General features: G+C 43.3%; 1 protein-coding gene across 6 annotated transcripts in view; it reads right to left on the reverse strand.

Annotated features, from left to right (window-relative positions):
• The window catches only part of celf6 (CUGBP Elav-like family member 6), a 161,642-nt gene that overhangs the window by 40,024 nt on the left and 101,427 nt on the right, over nucleotides 1-20,191 (reverse strand). For all 6 annotated transcript variants that reach the window (XM_019866680.1, XM_019866679.1, XM_019866678.1 and 3 more), the window contains exon 3: nucleotides 9,198-9,246. In XM_019866680.1, the coding sequence (XP_019722239.1) occupies nucleotides 9,198-9,246 (49 nt within the window). The remainder of the gene's footprint in view (nucleotides 1-9,197; nucleotides 9,247-20,191) is intronic.

The raw sequence follows: 20,191 nt of genomic DNA on the forward strand, positions 1-20,191 counted from the left end.
TTGTTTTTTTTAAGTAAAAAGCAAACTACATTTTAAATTGAATCCAACTTGTTAATAAATGTGCTCTTTTCAAGAGCAAAGTAAAAGTTGCACTCCGCTCTCATTTTGGACAGTATCGAAAAGATGAATTCTCCCAATCTATCCTCCTGGTATAGACAGAGCATTCATCTTATTTTACATCTTTTCCATTATTCATATCCAATTCAGCATGTGTTGTGGAGTAAAATGGTTACAAACAAGAGCCCGTCCTCTGCTCTGATAGAAAGTGGCAGCGAGAGGAAGAGAACTTGATTGGAAATGACACTGTTGATCTTCCACGTGAGTCATTTGACTGGTGTGGAGCGTGGAGGTGTGGCGGTGGCGGGGAGGTGAGGATGGCGAGAGCATCACCTGGGCTTCAACAGATGTGACGCCTCCTGTACCTGCCAAGCCCCATTAGATGCATCCGGTCTAAAAATAAAGCAGCGGGGGCCGCCGCCTCCATTGCGGCGGGGAAATCGGATCCTGTTCCATCTCTGTAAAGTTCAAATGAGACACGTGCGGACTACCCGCTTGGCCACACAAATGACCACCTGCATAATCAATAAGGCTTCGGTGCCCTGGGCTCTGCCGCTGCAGCTGTAATCCTGGTGTCTTGCTGGGTTTTTCTCGACGTGGATTGCATCGCAAGGGTCTTTTTATCGAGTGAAAATATATGCGAAAAGTTGATTTTTTATTTTTGAAAGCAGTAAAAAAAAAAAAAAAAAAAAATTACAGTGACGACTGAGGTGCAGCTTGGGGGTCAGGGTAAACAATTTCATACTGCAGCACGTCATAAACTCCTTTATGTTTATTGTTTAGTTTTGATGGAATAAAGGGGGCATCGCCCCTTTCAGGGATGTTGAAGTTTTTACATGAGCGTGTTTACTGTTTGTCGAAAGTGGCTTTGGATATTCACTCCCATGAACAGGTCATGGGAAGAGAAACCATGTGTGGGGGCGGTGAAAACTAGCCCCACTCTTGTTTTACAGTGCGACGAAAATGGAAAAAAGCTCGCAAACGGACAGAAATTGTTTAAATTCACACTTGAGGGTTGGGAATGCACTCCAGAGAACTATGTTTATAAAAGCAATTAAAAAGTTAATTTTCCATAAAATGTCCCTTTTAAATTTGAGTCGATCAAGGAAATGTAGTCAAATGTTTACCCCTGGACATTCAGCTTGAACATGTGCTAGGGGAAATTAAGCTGACCTCTGTTCAAGGAAGTGAAGAGGAACAAGTGAAGGAAGGCCACAGCCTGTCCAGAGCACATGTGACCTAATTTGTCGTGAAGGCCCCTCTATCTTTCAGATTTCCACTGAGGGGTCCCTGTTAAATGGGCAGAGTGCAGTTTTACAGGCCCCCCTACTGTGTGTTAATGTTGTGGGACCAAAAAAAAAAAAAAAAAAGTCTCATCTTGGTCCTGGCCCGAGGAGATCTAATGGTGGCTTTACAAGGCTAATTAACAAGCCATGAGCGAGGTAATGAACTTTCCAAATGTGCTGGCAAACGCAAAAATAAATGACACCCCTGCGACGGCATTAAAGGAAGTGTGAGTGTACTTCAGTGCCGTCCTCCGGGAGAGCAGAATGAATTTGGTGCTTGCTATCTTTTCATTGCCTGACCTGAGAGAGTCTCCGCCGGCCAGCCGCCTGCCCTGGCCCCGAGTATTGATTGCTATTAATTAGTCCTCTTTGCACCTGTCTCCGAAGCTGCTCGCGTTGGATTTTTACAAGTTCACCCCCCCTCCCCCCCACACAACCACATCTCCCATGGCCACTTGCACACTTGAAATTGGCGTTTTATGAATATGAATATCATGTAACGCACCCTCTGTGTAAGGGGATGACACCGCGACTTCAGAACGCAATCCATTCAAAGTGAAGAGGTACGAAAAAACAAAGAGCCCTTAAGTGCGCTCGTATATTTGCATTAAGAGGACGTTCATATAGAAGCAACATGGAATGATTAAAAAATAAAAACACTGAGAAAACACAAACACCTTGGGTTCAATGTATATGTAGAGGTGTACAACGAGGATGGTAGGAAGACCGGCCGTATTGCATGGTTCGGAGACGGTAGCAATAACCAGAACGCAAAAGAAGGAGCTGCGGTGGCAGAGTTGAAGATGAGGAGATTCTCTTTGGGAGTGACGGGGATGGACAAGATGAGGGATGAGCTCATCAGAGGGACGGCACGGATTGGAAGGTTTGGAGACAAAGCATGAGAGGCCAAATATGGATGCTTAAGACGTGCATAGGAACGAAAGAGGGCATATCGGTAGAAGGATGCGAGAAATGGAGTCGCCAGGTAGAAGGCAAAGAGGAGATCTATTGTTGTGGTGAGCGAGCGAAGACTTGCAGCGAGTTGGACAAGACATGGCGAGGTCTTTGATTTGCTGTATGACCGCTGAATAGGGTAAAGCCAAGCAGAATTATATCTGTCCTAATCTGTGAAGTATTTTGATGAAAGTCAGACATGTTATGAAGACACCTGGGAACTCTTATAAATAGTGACCGACTGCTGCAATGTCTCCCCTAAGCTATGCGCATACAAATGGAGATCAGAAAAGTTACCAGGATACGACAGTCATCCGACAGTCGCTTGTCTCCAGGATGCCTTGTCATTCCGTACCGCAGGGATTCCATCATTCCATCCCCGTGGTATATTAAAAACTAATAGATTTTTCACACGAGCCATGTGCTCCCAAGATTGATGCTTCTCTCAACATAACGCTCCACTCGCATCATGTCATTCTCTTTCTCCTGTATTGCCATCCTTGACTTTCTTTTCTGTCTCTAGCCAAATAATTAGTTGCTATAAAGCTTCTATTTCAATTGTGTTTCTTTGGTAATCATGTTTTTTTTTTTTTGTTTGTTTTTTTAAAGAATGACTTTGCCGCTCCTGTGCCGTGGTAAATATCTTTTGTTTTCACCATTCCATCCCATCATGCCTGCTGGCTATTGTCAGAGGAGGCTTGGTAGTAGCAAGTGCTCACAAAGCATGGACAGGTGCACCCAACAATAAAAGATGCCTACCAGGCCGCCGGGTGCATTTCAGATGCGGCGTAATGTCCCAGGCAGCACAAACAGAGAAGTTGCACTTCTTATGGACTCATTAGCAAAGCATGATTTTTCTTTATTTATTTATTGAATACATTTTTTTTTTCGATGTGCTTGCGAGGCTTGCCACTGGACACGCTCGCTCATGAAGGTACACAGAATGGCTCGATAAAATGTTAAAAAGTGTGAGGGTTTTTTTTTGCTTTGTGTTGGGCTTTGTTTCGCATCATCTACTCAGTGTCCCAATTGCGTGATAGTTATGGGAATCCGTTTGGAAGTAAATCGCGCCATTTGCTTTTTGGTCGAATCCATTTTGAGGCTTGGGGGCGTAATGAGCATTCCATCCACTTCCACGTCGTGAAAAAGAAAAAGCCTTCAACTGAACTTTTGTTCAGTGTTATTAATCTTTTTCAATGGAAGATAAAAACACTCTAAAATAGCGTGCTTTCTGAAATATAAATATAAATAGAGAGTCTTGTTTTACTCTGCTGAGTGCTTATGAAAATGCTTACGCAGATGTAAGCTCTCCTTTTTTAAGGGCAACACAAGATGATCTTGAAGTGCTATTTGCTTTTGTGGGGATCATAGGTTATGTTTTATTTACGGTTTAAACTGTCTAAAGGCATTTATATTTGTGGTGAGTTCATCAATGGAGGTTTGTTCTGATCTGAGGCCGGGCTTCATCTATATGATGTGAATAACGTATTAGTTACTGTGTTTCATAAGATCCTTGGCAAATTCAGATTTTTTTTTGAAAATGGGAGTGATGGTTTTGACTACGACTCCAAAAAGTTCCTCACAAAACTTTCAAAGTTGAACTGTCGTCATGCATGAGGAGTATCTCAAACCTTGAGCAAAGCCCACGAGACTTCAGCATACCTCGTGAGACTTCGGATGAGTGAGCCTCAAAGGGATTTTGAAGGCTACTTTCTTTGGGGGGAGATTTGTGTGTCAATGTGCGAATGTGTGTATGTGTGTGTGATGCCACCACAAAAGTTTACCAATGATGGAGATGAACAAAAACTATGATTAAAACTCTGTCCTAGCTGCTTAGTCATTATCAATAAGCAAAAGTAATGGATTGTGTCAGTCATGTTTTCATTTCGAGATTCCCCTCCGAAGCAATTCACTCGTACATTAAAAACTAATACCGTGAAAGTTTGAATTCAGCAACCTGCACTTTCCTTAAAGCCTGTCGCGCATTATCAAAACTTCAGTTTTTTATTTGAGTTATTTTATCCGTCACTTCCCTCCTTTTTATACTTGTGTCACGGTTCTCAATGTTAAATTGTTGCTTACAACACTTTCCATTATTTTCTATGGGGGAAAAAAACGGACTAAATTGACATAAATTGGATGTTGACTAGCATCTAGTCGATCTGAAGGTCACAACTAATTTTTAAAAATTCGATGTTGCGATGGTTGCTTTCTTGAATGAGCAATCTTCCAGATACATTTCTCTAGAGGTGTTCTAGTCAATGAGGTTGTTAGATGGGAATAGCAGCCTCGGAACACATCAAGCCAAATGAAACCTTTCCATTGGAGGGAATCATTATTTTTCATTTTCATAATTATTCACGCTTGATGGAGTTGTGAATCCCTCTTGTTGAATGTTGTTCCTTTGCCAACTTGCCAGGAGTTGAATGCATATAAGATGTTATTAAATGCCTGATTCAACTGCAGTATTGAAATTAATTGGTTGAATATAAGCGCAATGAGAGTAACATCCTGCTGAGTGCTCTGGCGTTTCATTGTGGACACAGAATGGAAATGGGATGAAAACAAACATATCAATTGTCAGTGTTCTGATGCAACAACAGGTTGTTTACATGTAAATGCGTAACTCTTACAACTCGAGCTGACACGCTCGTATACTGTCGGGTGCCTGAAGCCCTCTGGACTGCATGCAAAACAGTTGGGGGAAACCGAGGAAGAACTGCCTGTTGCATTTTTTTTTTTTTGTTCCAGTGCTCTCGCCCAAAGCTACATCAATAAATGTTAAACAAACCTTTAATTGATGTCCTGCAATCCCTGATTTGTTTTGCTCATGCGCAAAACTGTCCACCGCAGTAGAGTTTTTGCTGGGCGGTAGTTTCGGGGCACAGAGGGATATTTTGGCTTCATTTGCATGTAAAGTGGAACACAGTCCTCTGACGGCATGAGGTGCCTAAAGACAGCCGCTCCCGTGTGGCCTGCCAGACTGCGCCAGCCAGCAGGCCCTCACTTATCCCATGCCTGCTGGGCTTGGCTATGACAGCACACTGCGCGACATCTTAAGGTCCTGTCAATCTGCAGACTGTCCCGTCTGGGGTCATTCTTCTGAAGAACAGGATGGCAAGGACAAACGTGAACCGTTCACAGAAACTCCCATCCGGATAGACAGACCAAAAGGCATGGAAATATTCAAACGACTCACACTCGCACCACTGGGGACAGAATTCAGGAGCCGCCATGCTCCCGGCATTGTCTAAGCATCCAATAAAGCCAAAGGATGGGGGAGCTAATAAACAACGAGGACAAACATCCATCCGTTTTCTATACCGCTCATCCTGTTCAGGTTTATGGTGGGGCTGGAAGGCTTTTCCAGTTGACTTATGCCACATTTTCATCGCGTAGTACCAGGCATTGGTTTTCCGGTTCAAACCCGTGTCATAACCAACTTAAAAAGAAGAAACGTGAAACCAAAGAGTAGAATAAGGACAGCAAGAAATCAGCAAAGTGAAGACCATGGAGTATAAAATACAAAAGCTTCCCGAGATAAGTGCCTTCGCCGTTTCATCAGGGGAAATTGTGTCAATGACAAGAGGAGCCTTGTCGAGTTGATGACGCCTCTGACTCATCACCAGTCAATCACGGCTGGTCATGAATGGCATGCACAGTGAACTGGGCAGGATTTCAATCACTTCATTACATTAGGCCCACAGGTAGAACAATGATAGACAGACAGCAGCGATGTTAGCACACTGAGAACAAAAAAATGTATATTGATGGACGTTTCAGAACCTTTATCGGCATTATCGAAAGTAGATGCTGTTGCCGGCTGACCCGTCATCATAGAGCTTTCTCCTAACTGACAGTAGTGGCGAACGAAGTGGGACTCCGGCTCAGAGATTGTGTTTAGATAATGGGCATCTCCAATCATAGATAATCTGGCTCCAATCTTTTCTTCACAGACAAGGTCAGAGGGAGAACATTCCCGGGCGAGGAGATAGGGAATGGGGGCGGCTTGCAGATGATTTACTACTGAGATTCACTCAGCTGCTTCTATCACTCTCCGTTAACTTTTTCATCCTGTTGTCGTTGGCCCTTTTGCTCATTCCGCCTTCTATCTCTCAAATTCCTCAACGGGCCCGGTACGCCTCGCTATCGCTTTCTTCATCTTTCTCCTCGCATCGGCGTACCAATGAGATGGCATAAGAAGAAAGCCAATAGCGAGAGAGAGGGGCAGAGTGTAAAGAGGAATTGACATTTTCTGATTCTTGCCCCATTTTGGAATGAAGCAAATTGCCAAGCCTTTTGAATGGAGACGTATAGCTTGTCTGTTCCATGGGCTGTCAACAGGGCGAGCGAGGAGAGATTCCATTCTTCACTTATTCGTATCAGAAGAAAATTGATAGAAGAGCACTATACGCTATAAGAATATATGAAGCGCTGCTTCCATGATTCTTTCTATATCAATAATCCACAGACAAAAATGAGAAATGAGTCATTAGTTCTGACCGGTTTCAGTGGCGGGACCCTTCCAAAGACCCATTTTATCTGTGTTCTGGAGAAAACACCTTCAAAAGTTGTGGCTAAAACTTTTGAGGCTCACATTTTACATCCATCCATCCATTTGCTTATCCGCTTATCCTCACAAGGGTCGCGGGCGTGCTGGGGCCTGTCGCATATATCGTGCCACCCTGACATTTTACAGTTACAGTGAATTTTGATTGCATATCCTTGGGAGGATGCAATCCCTCTATTGGGATACATCTAATGTCTGCAATGGCAGCCAGGCCTTGGTTTTCTGCCCTTTTAGCATTACTTCTCCTCCGGATGCATCCCGATCAGACGTCTCCAAGGAAGAGCCTCCACAAAAGAGGATCTTCTGCACCCACCAAATGGAAGGATGGAAGTGACTTCCTACTGAAGTGCAAATGTCCCAAGGGACAATTGAGTGTCTCCCACGAGTAATTATACCTGACCGGTCCTTCCACAAATGAATCCTGTGCTTCCTCATCTTTCTCTTCGTCACCCCGAGCTGTCTATTTCCCTTTAACTGCACAGCTTCATAGTAAATCTCATTTCATTGTCAGCCATGACTGTGGTTTACTTCCCTTGCTGGGCGGCCGACTTCCTGTTGCCATTAAAGCTCAATATCTCTGCTGGGGCCTGTCTGCTTGGTCTTATTTCAATCCGTTCTGTTGCCGAGCCTGTCCTCCCATATAGAAACTTCATCTAACAGACGAGTGGCGGCTGTGCCAGCCTAAGAGCCGTCTGTATTTCATTCACACTGCCTGTTAGTCTGCGTTCCCTTTCGGTGAAAGAGGAGTAGTAATTGATATTGGGACGCATCCATCCTCCCCTCTTAAGCCTAGAGATCTAATATATCTTGGTGAGAATGCCAATTGGCTCTCACACAAGCCTTGTCGGTCAGACTTTGCCCGTTTTTAGATGTCCATTAATTAAAAGTGCCACCATGACAAAAATAAGACTGACTTTGGGGGTGTGCACACCAATGGAAATGAGCCATCTGATTCACACTTGGGGCAGATAAATCACCAATGTGGCTCACTTTGATCCCATCCGAAGCGCCACCGAGAAATTCAAGCAGACGCTGACTGGTTCAATTAGAGCCAATTCCACCCAGTGTGCACGTTTAACTGGCTTCATCTGCATTAACCTCCTGTGATGGTAGTCATGGAATTCATGCAGTCAGTCATCCTGCCATCATGTCTTATTCTGACATTGCACTTAATGTGAGACGATTTGTGTGTGTGTGTGTGTTTTTTTTCATGAGGTGATTATTTAAACTTTGAATGCACATATAAATTTTAAGGTCATTCACATCTGCAGAAATGTGGAAGCTTCTGTGTTTAGACGGTCTCAACATACTATGTTTCAAAGTTACAAGCATTACCCGGTGGACTAGTTGGTGCAGTGGCCATTTGTTTGCTTTTATATTTAAAACACTATAAATAGGTTCTGTCATTATGTTTTTACAGCTGTGTTAGTGTCAGTTAGTAAAACATTACGACGTATGTGACAAATTCATTGTTTTAGCGTAGGTAAGTGACGACCATTGTTCACAGAATGTAGTTTACAGAATTTTGAGAGATCTGATTCGGACTGTGTGTTAGTAGTACGCCGTATCAAATGCTAACACGATAATCACAAAATAAACCACACTCGACATATTTGAAAGTGTGTCACAAAGCATGTCACTCTTTAAATTAGTGAGATAAATCACATTGCCGGTCAGTGTGATTTCACACTGATATGAAAGTTGATCATCACTTCAAGCATTTACCATGTAAAGGGGGTGCCAAAAGGCCCATTTATTGCTGCTTGATTGCACCTGGTGAAACTTAGCGATTCAGAATAGGGCATTATATGGGGGTGGGGGGGATATCATTGTTTTTTTTAGAATTGCGGTAGGAAAAGGAATAGGGAATGACAAAATCTAATCTCCTATTTTATTCAAAGCGATCAGCCCTCCCTCAACACACCAACCCCCACTTCAATAATACATCTCAAGGTAGCGTCTTCATCTTGTCAAACTCAGTGGTTTTCTTTTTTTTTTTTTTTTTTTTTTTTTTTGTCCGAGTTTGTTTGGCTTCTTTTTCCCTTGAAGCCTCACGCAGAAGGTTCAGAGTGTCTACTTATTGCTCGCCATCCTCTTTCGTCTTCCCGCCGTGTTCCTCTCACTTGTCTTTGACCCGCTCGCAGTGACTGTGAACCGCGACAGCCCCCTTTTTGCTGGCACAGATGGGAAGTCAATAGAAGCAAGTGACCTATATTACGGACCGCGCTGCTAACTCCCAGTGCGTCTCAAGTGAGAGGAGAATATTAAGGATTGTGCTTGTACCACTGTGCGATGTGGGTCTATTGTTGTTTTTTTTTTTGGTTATTTACCTCCCCGTCCTTCGCTGTCTGCTGGCTTCACCTGGATGGGTCGATTCATCTGGAGAGAGAAAAAAGAAAGTATGGTTAGCGTACAACAACGGGGCTAACTTAATTCATCAAGAGGTTGAAGAAGATGTGAATAGTAGGCCCTGGTGTGTAATGAGTGCTTTGTGAGCTCAACACAAAAATCCCAGCCAGTGGGTTTAATTAATGCAGGGTGCCGCCTCCAGAGATGCCCGAATTCCCCTCACAGTTCAGCAGAGTTCGCACTTTTCAATGACGGCGCCACACCGGGTGTCAGATGGCACTCGGAGATTAATGCTATTACATCAGCCACTCCCACACCTCCAGGCAGAGGTCCTTTCTATGCTGCCCCTCACTCTTCCCGTTCTCACACGGCTCCAGACTCCCAGTCACCAGCTTGTCCCTGACCCTCAGCTATCCCCCCTATTCCCTGCCATCATCCGTTCCTCCTTCCTGCCCTGAATCGCTGCCAGTATGCCACCACTCTGGTCAGCCCAACCCCCTCATGGATCGCTCGTACAAATTTAACCATAGAAATCAATAGACAACATTTGAAGATCCATTTCGTTTGGGAAAATGTGGCCGTGCAAAGATGAAAAACAACCGCTTTGAAAAATCCTCCCATTTGTTCTTGTGCTCATGTCTGTCGTTTCATCTTGAGTCACTCCCAAGAGTTCGGATGTGGAAGCAGAAAAGCACTTAAGGTCTGCTTGTCCCTCCCTGAGCTGGAGTTTTTCTTGCAGTCCCTTGCTTATCCAGGTCACATGCATCATATTCTGGTGAGGGGATTTTTGTCACTTGTGGGCCCATCTCGGCAACTACATGTGAACAGCACAAGGCGCTGCCCGCTCAGATCACTCAACTCGGGCAGCACGGTGGGTGTCTGGCCTCGAGGCAGTGCAACACTTGACAGTAGTTGACATGAGCCAGGACCGTAGAGCTAAAAATAGAGCCAAGTCTGGTGGGCATGTATAGACCATCAAATACACAGAGACACCCGAGGACACAATGTACTCGTCCGGCAATATGCTGCGACACTGGAACAAAATGGATTGCCCCGATGCATAGATGAAGGCGTGAAGGCACTTATAAACAGCTATACATGCTTCCGATGACATTAACGTCATTCAAAGTTGATAAGCATCCAAGTCAGCTGAGTCCAGCTCGACTTGCTGTTTATACATTACGATTCGCGAAAACCAGTTACTCGTGAGTGCTAAAAGTCCGCCATATAACAACCCCTGTCAGATTTGAAACAGATTTGAAAATGAAGCAGACACATCCGGTTGCTATGCTTTCGATCTGGACGCTGACGCACAGTCCACACTTTGGTGCACCAGTCCCTTTTCTTCCTCACTCTAGTTTCCTCTCAAATAAATATTTTCAAATAAATTCTCTGCTATTTTGATGTGGAAAAAAAAAATCACATGCAACCAAGGCAAGTAGAGAGTATCGCTAAGACGTCCGTTTGCAGTAGTAAAGGTCCAATAGTCAATTTGAGAAGACACCAATCACCTTCGAGTTGCATTACATTGCGGGATAGCAGATACACACATACAAAAACAAACAAACAAAAAAACCTGCACTTTGAATTTATTCAATTTGAAGTTGTACATTGATTGCACATGATTAAAATGCGGTTGGAAAGTATTCCCTCCTTACCCAAATGAGGTCACTTCAGATGACTTTTTTTCAATTTTATCAATAGATGGACAAACAAGAATACATATGCTTTTTGACAAAGTATGTACTTGGTGGGCATATCACATGCACAATACACACAAAAAAGGCCTTAGTCATCCAGGGTTAAGTAGTATTCAAAAGATTCAAAAAACAAACCTAAACATAAGGTGAAAAGATGTGCTTTGCTGTTAGTCCAAACAAGCTCAGTGGTTAGGACTCAGAGGCTTTATCCAACACTGTATACGCCTGAATGTTACTTACCAATGTTTCTTCTTTGTGTCTTGGATAAAGACTGTTTTTGGATGTAACCGCCATGCATCAGGACTAATGTAGGTCAGTTGTAGCATTGTAAGTATTAAATGTTATGTCCTTGCTTCAAATGCGGAAGTGTCACAGTTGGTCTGGCATAAGGGGCAAAGCCTGAAGTCCCTAAGATCTCTCCGCTTGCTGATCAGTCAGCTTGTGGGGCTTTTAAACGGCAACAATTGGGCAAGAAGCTTCATTAGTGGCCTTGAGCCCCGCCACCCTGAAGCAAGTCATTAGTCGTACCAAAAAGTACACTTGGGGTTGCTAGGCAACAGAGCGGAGGGTGCCCGGCAGGCAGACGAAGCGAGCTGGCCCGTCAGTCCGCCGGCAGTCTGCCAACCAATTGGCACTTCTTTCTTTTTTCCTTTTTTGTTTCTCGGCTCGGTCCAAGGAGGTCAGAGCGAGAGTGAGCAAGAAAGATTCAGTAAACTCCCACACCTTTCAGCATGTCCTACTTTCCTGTCCCTTTTCACTGACTTTGACCAGGAATTTTCCGAGAAAGTCTGTTACTGCAACTTCTGGGCCAACTATTGAGTCATTGCGAGCATGCACCTGCTTATGGCACCAGCTAAGTCCTCTTAAATTGCCCCCTCGCAAAATGTACACTTTATTTTTTCTTTTTTAAGGAATCTGTCCCCCCCCTGCACCCTCATTCTCTCTTACAACAGCACAAAAAGTCTTTGGGCTCAATAACAGCAGGTGGTTTAGGTGACATTTTAATCCTTTATTACGGCGTGCGGGATTAGCCAACAGATCAAGGCTGAGTTAATTATATGAATTCATCAGAGGCTGGGCAAAGGCGGTTGGGGGCCCCTGGTTTAGGTGACATTTTAATCCTTTATTACGGCGTGCGGGATTAGCCAACAGATCAAGGCTGAGTTAATTATATGAATTCATCAGAGGCTGGGCAAAGAGGCAGCCTGCCTTCCCCTTGGGCCAAGCATCCACCAACCACCAACCCTTTTGCTCACACAAAATGAAGATGAGTCTCATTTGGTCTATCCGGGGTAGCAGGATAATGAGGATTTTAGTGTCGCAGCACTGTTTTAAAAGAAGGATTTACACAACATGGTTCAAGTGACAAAGTTCCAATTTTTGTTCCTTCATGTTCCGCAATTCATATATGGGTCATAAAGAGGGCAAAAAACATCATGTCAGATATACCCCCAAAATCTGATATTTGCCTTTGTAAATGCAATGTAAAAACACGGATCAGATTGTAGTTGGTGCACCCCCACTATCTCGCCCACGGACGGAAAAAAAGAAAAATCTCAAAACAAAGTTGCAAAGGCATAATTACTATAGCACACCACTATTACACTATTGATCTCATGAACCCCTAACAGGGCCATCCAGCAGCAGTTTCGCAACCTCTGGCATAAATTAAACATTTCTATTGTTTATTTTTGTTTACTTCTGTCTTATCACTGCAAAATGTTGACATGTGTATCCGCTATGGCTTGGCGATACATTGTTATCATACCAATATCTACATATGAACATTCAACATGTTAACATTGAAAATAATTACTACATCAGTCGCGCGCTTTCCACACTTGAGCTGAAGGAACAGCTCAGGTTAACCAGTCACTGATGGTCGGCTGAAACCAGCCAATCCCAAAAATCTGATGATGAGCGGGAGGATGTGAGAGATGCACAGGAGAATCACAAACGCAGAGGCACACTTGAGGAATCCATGTCTGTCTGATAAGCAAGGGATACAGTCATGCGTTGTCAAGCCATGGAAATACAGTACATACAGTACAGATATACTGTATTTTACACCAGTATTTAACCATATTTTATAATTACATATGTACCAGTGGATAAACGGCTGGAGGGTAGAAGCTGGCACATAAGTGTGTCATCTTAAACTCTCTTATCCTGCATTGGTACATTTCACACAGCTGTGAAAGAGCCACACAAAAGCCAAAGGTCAAGCCATGAAAAAGCCACATTGGGTGGCCATTTTGAATTTGAATAATTTACAAGTAGCCTCATCAGCCGCGGCTTAAGTTTTACCCTTGGTCCTGGTTTTGTGCCATTGCCTTTCACAAAGCTGCTGTTGTGCCTCTGTAGATATGACATTTGGGTGTAGCTTTCATCCACGCATTCAGTGTGAAAGGGAGTTAAAAATCAGATACCGGTAATAGATCAAACTAAAGCATTTAGCAGTGTAAATCCAGCCTCAATGAAACAATTTCTCGCGGTTTCCCATTGGGCCGATACAAAATAAGCTGCCTCAACATTTGGAAGAAGACGTTGGGCTTATTCATCCGGCAGACGTCTGGCTGCAGGGGATAGAAGCCCCCACAACAACACACCCCACTTCCCCCGTCCACGTCTTGCTTTGTATTTGTCTCTCAGTGCCCTTTTGGCCTCCAAAACCAATATGCTTCCCTCCGTAGCCCCTTTAATGGCTTGATCAATGCTGACAAATAGGCAGCTCATGCTGTCCTGCCTGGGAACTCTCAGAGCTGCGCCTACGCAGGCGCACTTAGAGAGCCCATCTCTCGTTCTCCTCATCCCTGCCTTTTTTCCACTTTTTTTTTCCTTTTTTTTTTTTTTTTACATCCAACCCTCCCCTACATTTCCTCTCCTTCATGCTCTATTTGCTTTCTGTCTATACATTCACTTTTTGTCTTTTTCTTCTCCCCCCTCTGCGGCGTCGAATCTATATTTTTCATTATTTTATGATGAATAAAAGTGTCCTTAAGACATGGAGGGTTGGAAAAGCAATGGTGTGGAACAGCGGAGCTTGCTTGCATTGTTTCACTGAAGGACTTCTACTCTGTGTGCATGAGTGTGAGTTTGCATGCCCATGCCTCGGTCTTAGTGTGTCTGATTGATGACAAGTGCAGCATAGACGAAGCGAGACAAGGTCAGTGCTGGCCTTTGACCACGCTTGACCATGTTTTGTCTAAAGGGATATTTAAAGTAAACAAAGACAGGTGTGTGCGTGTGTCTGTCCGTCTATCTATCTATCTATCTATCTATCTATCTATCTATCTATCTATCTATCTATCTATCTATCTATCTATCTATCATCCTTCCTTCCATCATCCATCCATCCATCCTTCCATCCTTCCAGACAGACAGACAAATCCGTTACATTTTTTTCCCCCATTTTTCACCAACACTAAAATACAGCAGTGTTTTAGGCCTATAGGTTCATCAAAAACAAGTCAGAGATTTTATTCCCTAAAACATCAATATGACTTTATTAAATATTAATTATTGTCAGCCACACTTAATCAGTCAACAAACACGCATGCACATAAAAGTTGAATAAATAATGTATCAATAAATGTTTAATAATACTTCTGAAAGTTTGCTGCATAAGTATTGCACCTAAACGTTAATTACAACTGAACTGTATTCCCAAACTAGAAAACCTTTTCCAATTGCGTCACCTGGAGTAGCTCTCTAATTGGTTGCCGGGGCATAGCTAGTTCCACCATTTGTCTTTTATTAATAGGCAAGGGCTACCCTTGCACTTCATGTGAAATAAGCATTTAAGATTATTTTTTTCCAATGCTGCAATAAAAAAAATGTGCGGATATCAGCACACCTGTGATTCTTCAAGCATACCTTAAACTGTCTTTTTCGTGAACTGTTGTATTTATCTTAAGGAGCCATGATAAATCTCCTCAGCCAGTCACATTACTCATCTTAACTTTTAAACAGCTGCGCCAATCATGGCGCTGCATGACAAATATAAGTTCTCCATGAGGAAAAATGAAAGTGAAGGAAAAAGTACATCTTGATGGCAGATAATGAGCCTCTCTAAGATGGATTCATCAATTCTGATGCTCGAAGTCATCAATAATATGAAGCCTGACTGATCAATTGATTAACCATATGTGAATATATCAGTCTGAACAGTATAATTAGTCTTTCCAAAACAGCAGTTTTCAAAGATTTTTCACACTTCCTGGCAGCAGCATGAGAATAATGACAAAATAATAATTACAAAGAAATTCATTAAAAACTTGCATTGAACATTTTTAAATTGTTTTTAAAATTAGTACAAGTGGTGGCCCGCGATTTCAAGAAGAAACATGTTTTTATAAAACAGTGGCCAGATGTCTTAATAACATTTCTGTGACATGATTTGTGTCGAAATAAAGGTAAAGAATTAGAGTACACTTTACACACCCTATTTTTTGTTCTGCTGAAACTGTACAGTTTTGAGGGAGCGACCCTGTCTCAGGAGCGGACACAGTACCTTATCACCACCACCACATTAACACCTTCATCAAGCAATCAAGGAATCGTTGGTTATAAGAAGCTAGTGTTGTTCACAAAAAAAAAAAAAAAAAAAAAAAAAAAATCTGTGTCTCCAACAATGTAGCTATGCTCACCTTCTGGCTTTGACATGAGAATATATCAGATACTGTAGTCGGACGGATGCTTAAAAATGGCAGATCTTCACCCTGCCCAGTTTCCGAGAGATGGCCGGAGCAATCCAAAATGCTGTTCTCGCGGAGATAAATACATTTTGAGGAGTAGGCAGCTGGCAAAAGATTTGCTTGGTTATCCTATCCTGCCGGGCTTGATCGACAGCAGCTAGCAAAACAAATACAGAAGCAGCGCACCACTGCTGAGCACCGAAATTTCCAATAAAACTCCATTTTGTGTCAATGTCCATGGAAAATTGAAAACCACGGTGGTCGTTTGAGTGCAATCCAACTGCCAGACGGGCAAACAAGCTGTAGTGGAAACAGAACCTACTCAAAGGAGGAAACAAACATCTTTCTCATTTTTATCACATACAACTAGGCATCGCATATTTCCACCTCGAAGAGCCATCATCTGTTTGATCCGCCTTATTATGATTCCTGCCGCTCGGCTATGTTTTTATTGTAGCTGCTGGTGCCATTGCCAGCCTTTGACGTTCATTAAAAGTGTTTAATGCTGACTGACTTTTCTTGAAGAGCCAACAAAGAGTCGATGCCTCTTGACAGGATGGGGAATTCTCCTTTGTGAAGGCAAAATGAACAATGAAACAATCGCCTGATCTTTTGAGTTTTATTGATAGTTGTTGATTATGGTGCTGGTTTCCAGAAATTTGAATATACTCTGGTCGAATCAAGCGTTCAAGTGAATTTGTATTTCATGAGCCTATTTGACTCGTGATTTAACTCGTATTTGAATATTTAAAAAAATAAATAAATCAAGCTCAATGGTATTTTTTTGTCTGCAATTGTGCTAAACTGCGAACAAAGGGTTGTGTGGATGTCCCCACGATGGTAATAGCACAAGAAAGTAATAAGAGAAAAATATTCTCAACATACAGTATTTGATATGCTTTGCAATTATTTGGAGACACAATGGAATCTTTTGCACCATTTGTAATAACGTTGGTGACTTCTCAGATAAACTACAGCGGCATTTGTCAAGCTCGGGATAGCAGACATACATTTTCTTGATAAATGGCTTTTGATTCAATGAAACGTTTTAGCAATATTTATGCATTGTATAAGCTGTCATATGTTATGGCACTGGTGTTGGAATGCGGGTCTGAAGATGAACAGGTTTGTGTTTTGAAAGTATTAAAAGTATGAATCATTTTGGTCCAAAAGTAAACAATAAAGAAAGTACTGGCGACTTAATCTTTTACAGATTTCCTTTGTCATTGTCAGCGGGAAAATATATTCATTCATAAAATACATTTCATTCAAAATCCGGCCAGGGTATGAGCATTTTGTGGCTTAACTTTATTTGATTTCAGTGTTGGTTCAGAACTCTTGCTTGGAAAAGGTTAGAGCAATTTTTTTTATTTTTTTAAAGTGCAGTTTGTAGGCAGATCCAGGTCAAGTCCCTTCTCTTCTTGATGACAATGAGAGAAAAATAGTCTGCATTAGCATAGAAAAAGCTTGAGTAAATGTGTGCTACCCCACAAAAAGGCTTTTAGGATCCATTCAGATGATGTCGTTGTTAGAAATCCATCCTGGTTTAAAAAACAATTATCTCTCTCGGGGCCGATTTCCCTGACAGGTAAGCTACTAGATCAAGCAGAGGCCTTGCTGTACCGGCCCAAATTACACCTTCCATCACCCATCACTCACACATCAGGACACCCTGCCCCTCATTCCGGCGTGAAAGAAGAAACAGGGCCAGCGCAGCGGGAACATCGCTCTCTCTCAAATTGGAGCGTGTGTTCGCCGCCGCCTCCCCGCCAGGCCAGGAAGTCGGGAGAGTTTCAGTCGGCGGAGTTTGTTGGAGCAGACGGGGTTAGAATCCGAGTGATGGGGAAACACACGAGCGGGGCTCAGTGTGGAATCGCAGGGAGAGGGAATGGGCTCTGACAGCTTGGCATAAGGGTGGATGGCGGAAAAATTCGGGCTATTCTTAGCTCTGAACCCCTTCTGCTTTTTAATGCCGTTTGAGACGGGCTCGATCTGGGAAGTCATCAGCACTTTGAAGTCACAGAAAGGAAACGTGACAATTCGAGTTCGCCGATCCAATTTTGTCCTAATCCTGATTATCCCAGGATGTAGTCGACCCTAGATTGGTCACCATAGAACGGGAATCCATTTGACACCGGCTGCGTGGAAGTCAGCTATGTGAACCGCTAACATAGCAATGGCCACTTGTGAGGTGTGATGTCATTTTGAAGTGAAATGGAGAGTGGTCAGTTTGTAATTGTGAAACAAAGACTGCAACCAGCAGGAGCTTGTCATAGGGGTCGTGGATGAGCTGGAGTCAGTCCCAGCTGAACAGAACATGCCAACTCAGCAAAGGAAGTCCAGAGCTGAGATTGAAACCAAGAGCAAAAGAAATGTGAGGCCGATGTGATAACAGCTAGGTGCTGCCTAAGATCACAAAACACAGTCCGAGAGGGGACTGTGCTCATTTAACCATGCGAGAAAGTTGTTGGTGATTCGTGGTTGTCATAGCAAGAACAGAAATGCTCCTATCATACGAGTCACTGTGGCATCCACATGACATTGAAGCTTTTACTCTTAGGTCAAATTACCGTATGTCGTTGCGATAAATGTCACATAGAGCTGACATTATTGCTTTGGCAGTGCATCTTCTTGTGCGTTTGTTTTTCCTTTTGTTTTTGTCTCTGTAATCTCCCTCTCATTCCCTGTAATTGCCCACCAGGCATGAGCGTTGACATTTATTTATCTCTCTCTACCTGTGTTAGCCCTTTGAGAGGCTCCGCCCGCTTTAGCACCGTCATCCCATCGAATTCAGTTTGTGGGATTGCGGGGCGAGTGAGCGTTGACATTTATTTATCTCTCTCTACCTGTTGGCCCTCTGAGAGGCTCCGCCCGCTTTATTACCGTTATCCCATCGAATTCAGTTTGTGGGATTGCGGGGCGAGCCCGTGCTCATAAAGCTCCTGTTTTAGCTTTTGGTTGGACATGAGGTGGGGGGGCGGGAACCACAAGACAGAAAACGAATGAGAAATTGAGCCATCATGTTATCCTCTGCTCCATAAAGCCTCTTTTCTTTCTTGGACTGGAGATAGATTGCCGTGGAGATCCATGTACCCAATGGCCAGGCTGCTATATTACCTTTACTGCCCCATTTTTGCCTCCCTATATTCCTCCCTCCCTCCCTCCTCCTCTAGCGGAGGGGTGACGATTGGACACAGAGCGATAAGACTAACAAATTAGTCAAAGTGACAGAGAGTTTTATGAGGTCTGCTCTTGTGAGTCGACCGCTCTCCCTTGCTCGTCTCTGACTCATTCTCGCGGGGAACGCCTCGCCAGGGCGCCTACAGAAAGTATTTGGAAAAGGAAGTAAAAGTGGTGGGGTAAAGGGGGAGAGAGAAAATACCAAACGCAAGGAAGTAAGATTAAAGACGTGAGATTAGAGGAAGAAATCACGGTTACGCGAAGCTTGGGGATCAGGGAACTATGGAAAAGTTTCACTTTTGCAGCAAGTTCTCGCTTCTGTTTAGCATTAGCATACTGAAGTGAGATGAGGGGTAAATTAGTTTGCATAATAGGGGTGGGACCAAGTGCATACTTTTTTTTTCTCTCTTTTTGTAATACATTCCCATAGCCTTGCAAGGCAGACAAATTGCTGAAGGGTGAAATGCACCCCAAACGAAGTCGGATGTGACTAAGTGAGCTCATCAGCAAGGAACTCCACCAATGGGATTACCATGGATGTTGCCTTAACTGCAGTGTTACCAGAACTGGACAATGCAAATGCAATTCCGTACAAATATTTACTGTGACTATGACTTCAAAATTGTGTGGGTGAGAATGAAAACAGACGACCCCATCGATTTCTTTACTCTAACAAATTACTTCGGGAAAGAGACACTGATATATCTCAGCTGTTGCCACTTAGGTGAGTTTGGTCCAAAAGACACAAGTCAGTTCCCTGCCACACATCCAATGCATTAATTTGGCGGTATGCAGTGCAAAAATCTGACCTTCCTGTGTGGAGTTTGCATGTTCTCCCCGCCTGCGTGGGTTTTCTCTGGGTACTCCGGTTTCCTCCCACATTCCAAAAACATGCATGGCAGGCTGATTGAGCACTCCAAATTGTCCCTAGGTTGTGAGTGTGAGAGCGGATGGTTGTTCGTCTCTGTGCGCCCTGCGATTGACTGCCAACTGGTTCAGGGTGCCCTGGGACAGCTGGGATAGGCTCCAGCGCCCCCCGCAACCCTTGTGAGGATAAAGCGGATCGGAAAATGGATGGATGGATGGAACCCTATCAGGGACAGTGGTTGCTAAAGTGGACAGCTTATCAGGTTATCAGGTTACAGGGTGCATGAAAGGGTTAAACATCATTGTTAGATGCAAATCCAGTATCTCCACTTTGACTTGGACTTTTCAAGATTTGGAGATTTTTCACCTGTTAAAAGCAAGTAGCAAAAACAGCCAATGAATACATCTTTTCTAACTAGGTTTGTCCTTCAAAATCGACACTGAAGCGATACACTTTAGTCTCTTTGACCAAAGAACAGTGCCCTAACTTTGTTCATTAAAAGTTGACAACCTCGGAAAATGAACGTCATG

This window comes from Hippocampus comes, unplaced genomic scaffold, assembly GCF_001891065.2.
Source record: "Hippocampus comes isolate QL1 unplaced genomic scaffold, H_comes_QL1_v1.1 scaffold82, whole genome shotgun sequence".
In the NCBI taxonomy this organism is placed as follows: Eukaryota; Metazoa; Chordata; class Actinopteri; order Syngnathiformes; family Syngnathidae; genus Hippocampus; species Hippocampus comes.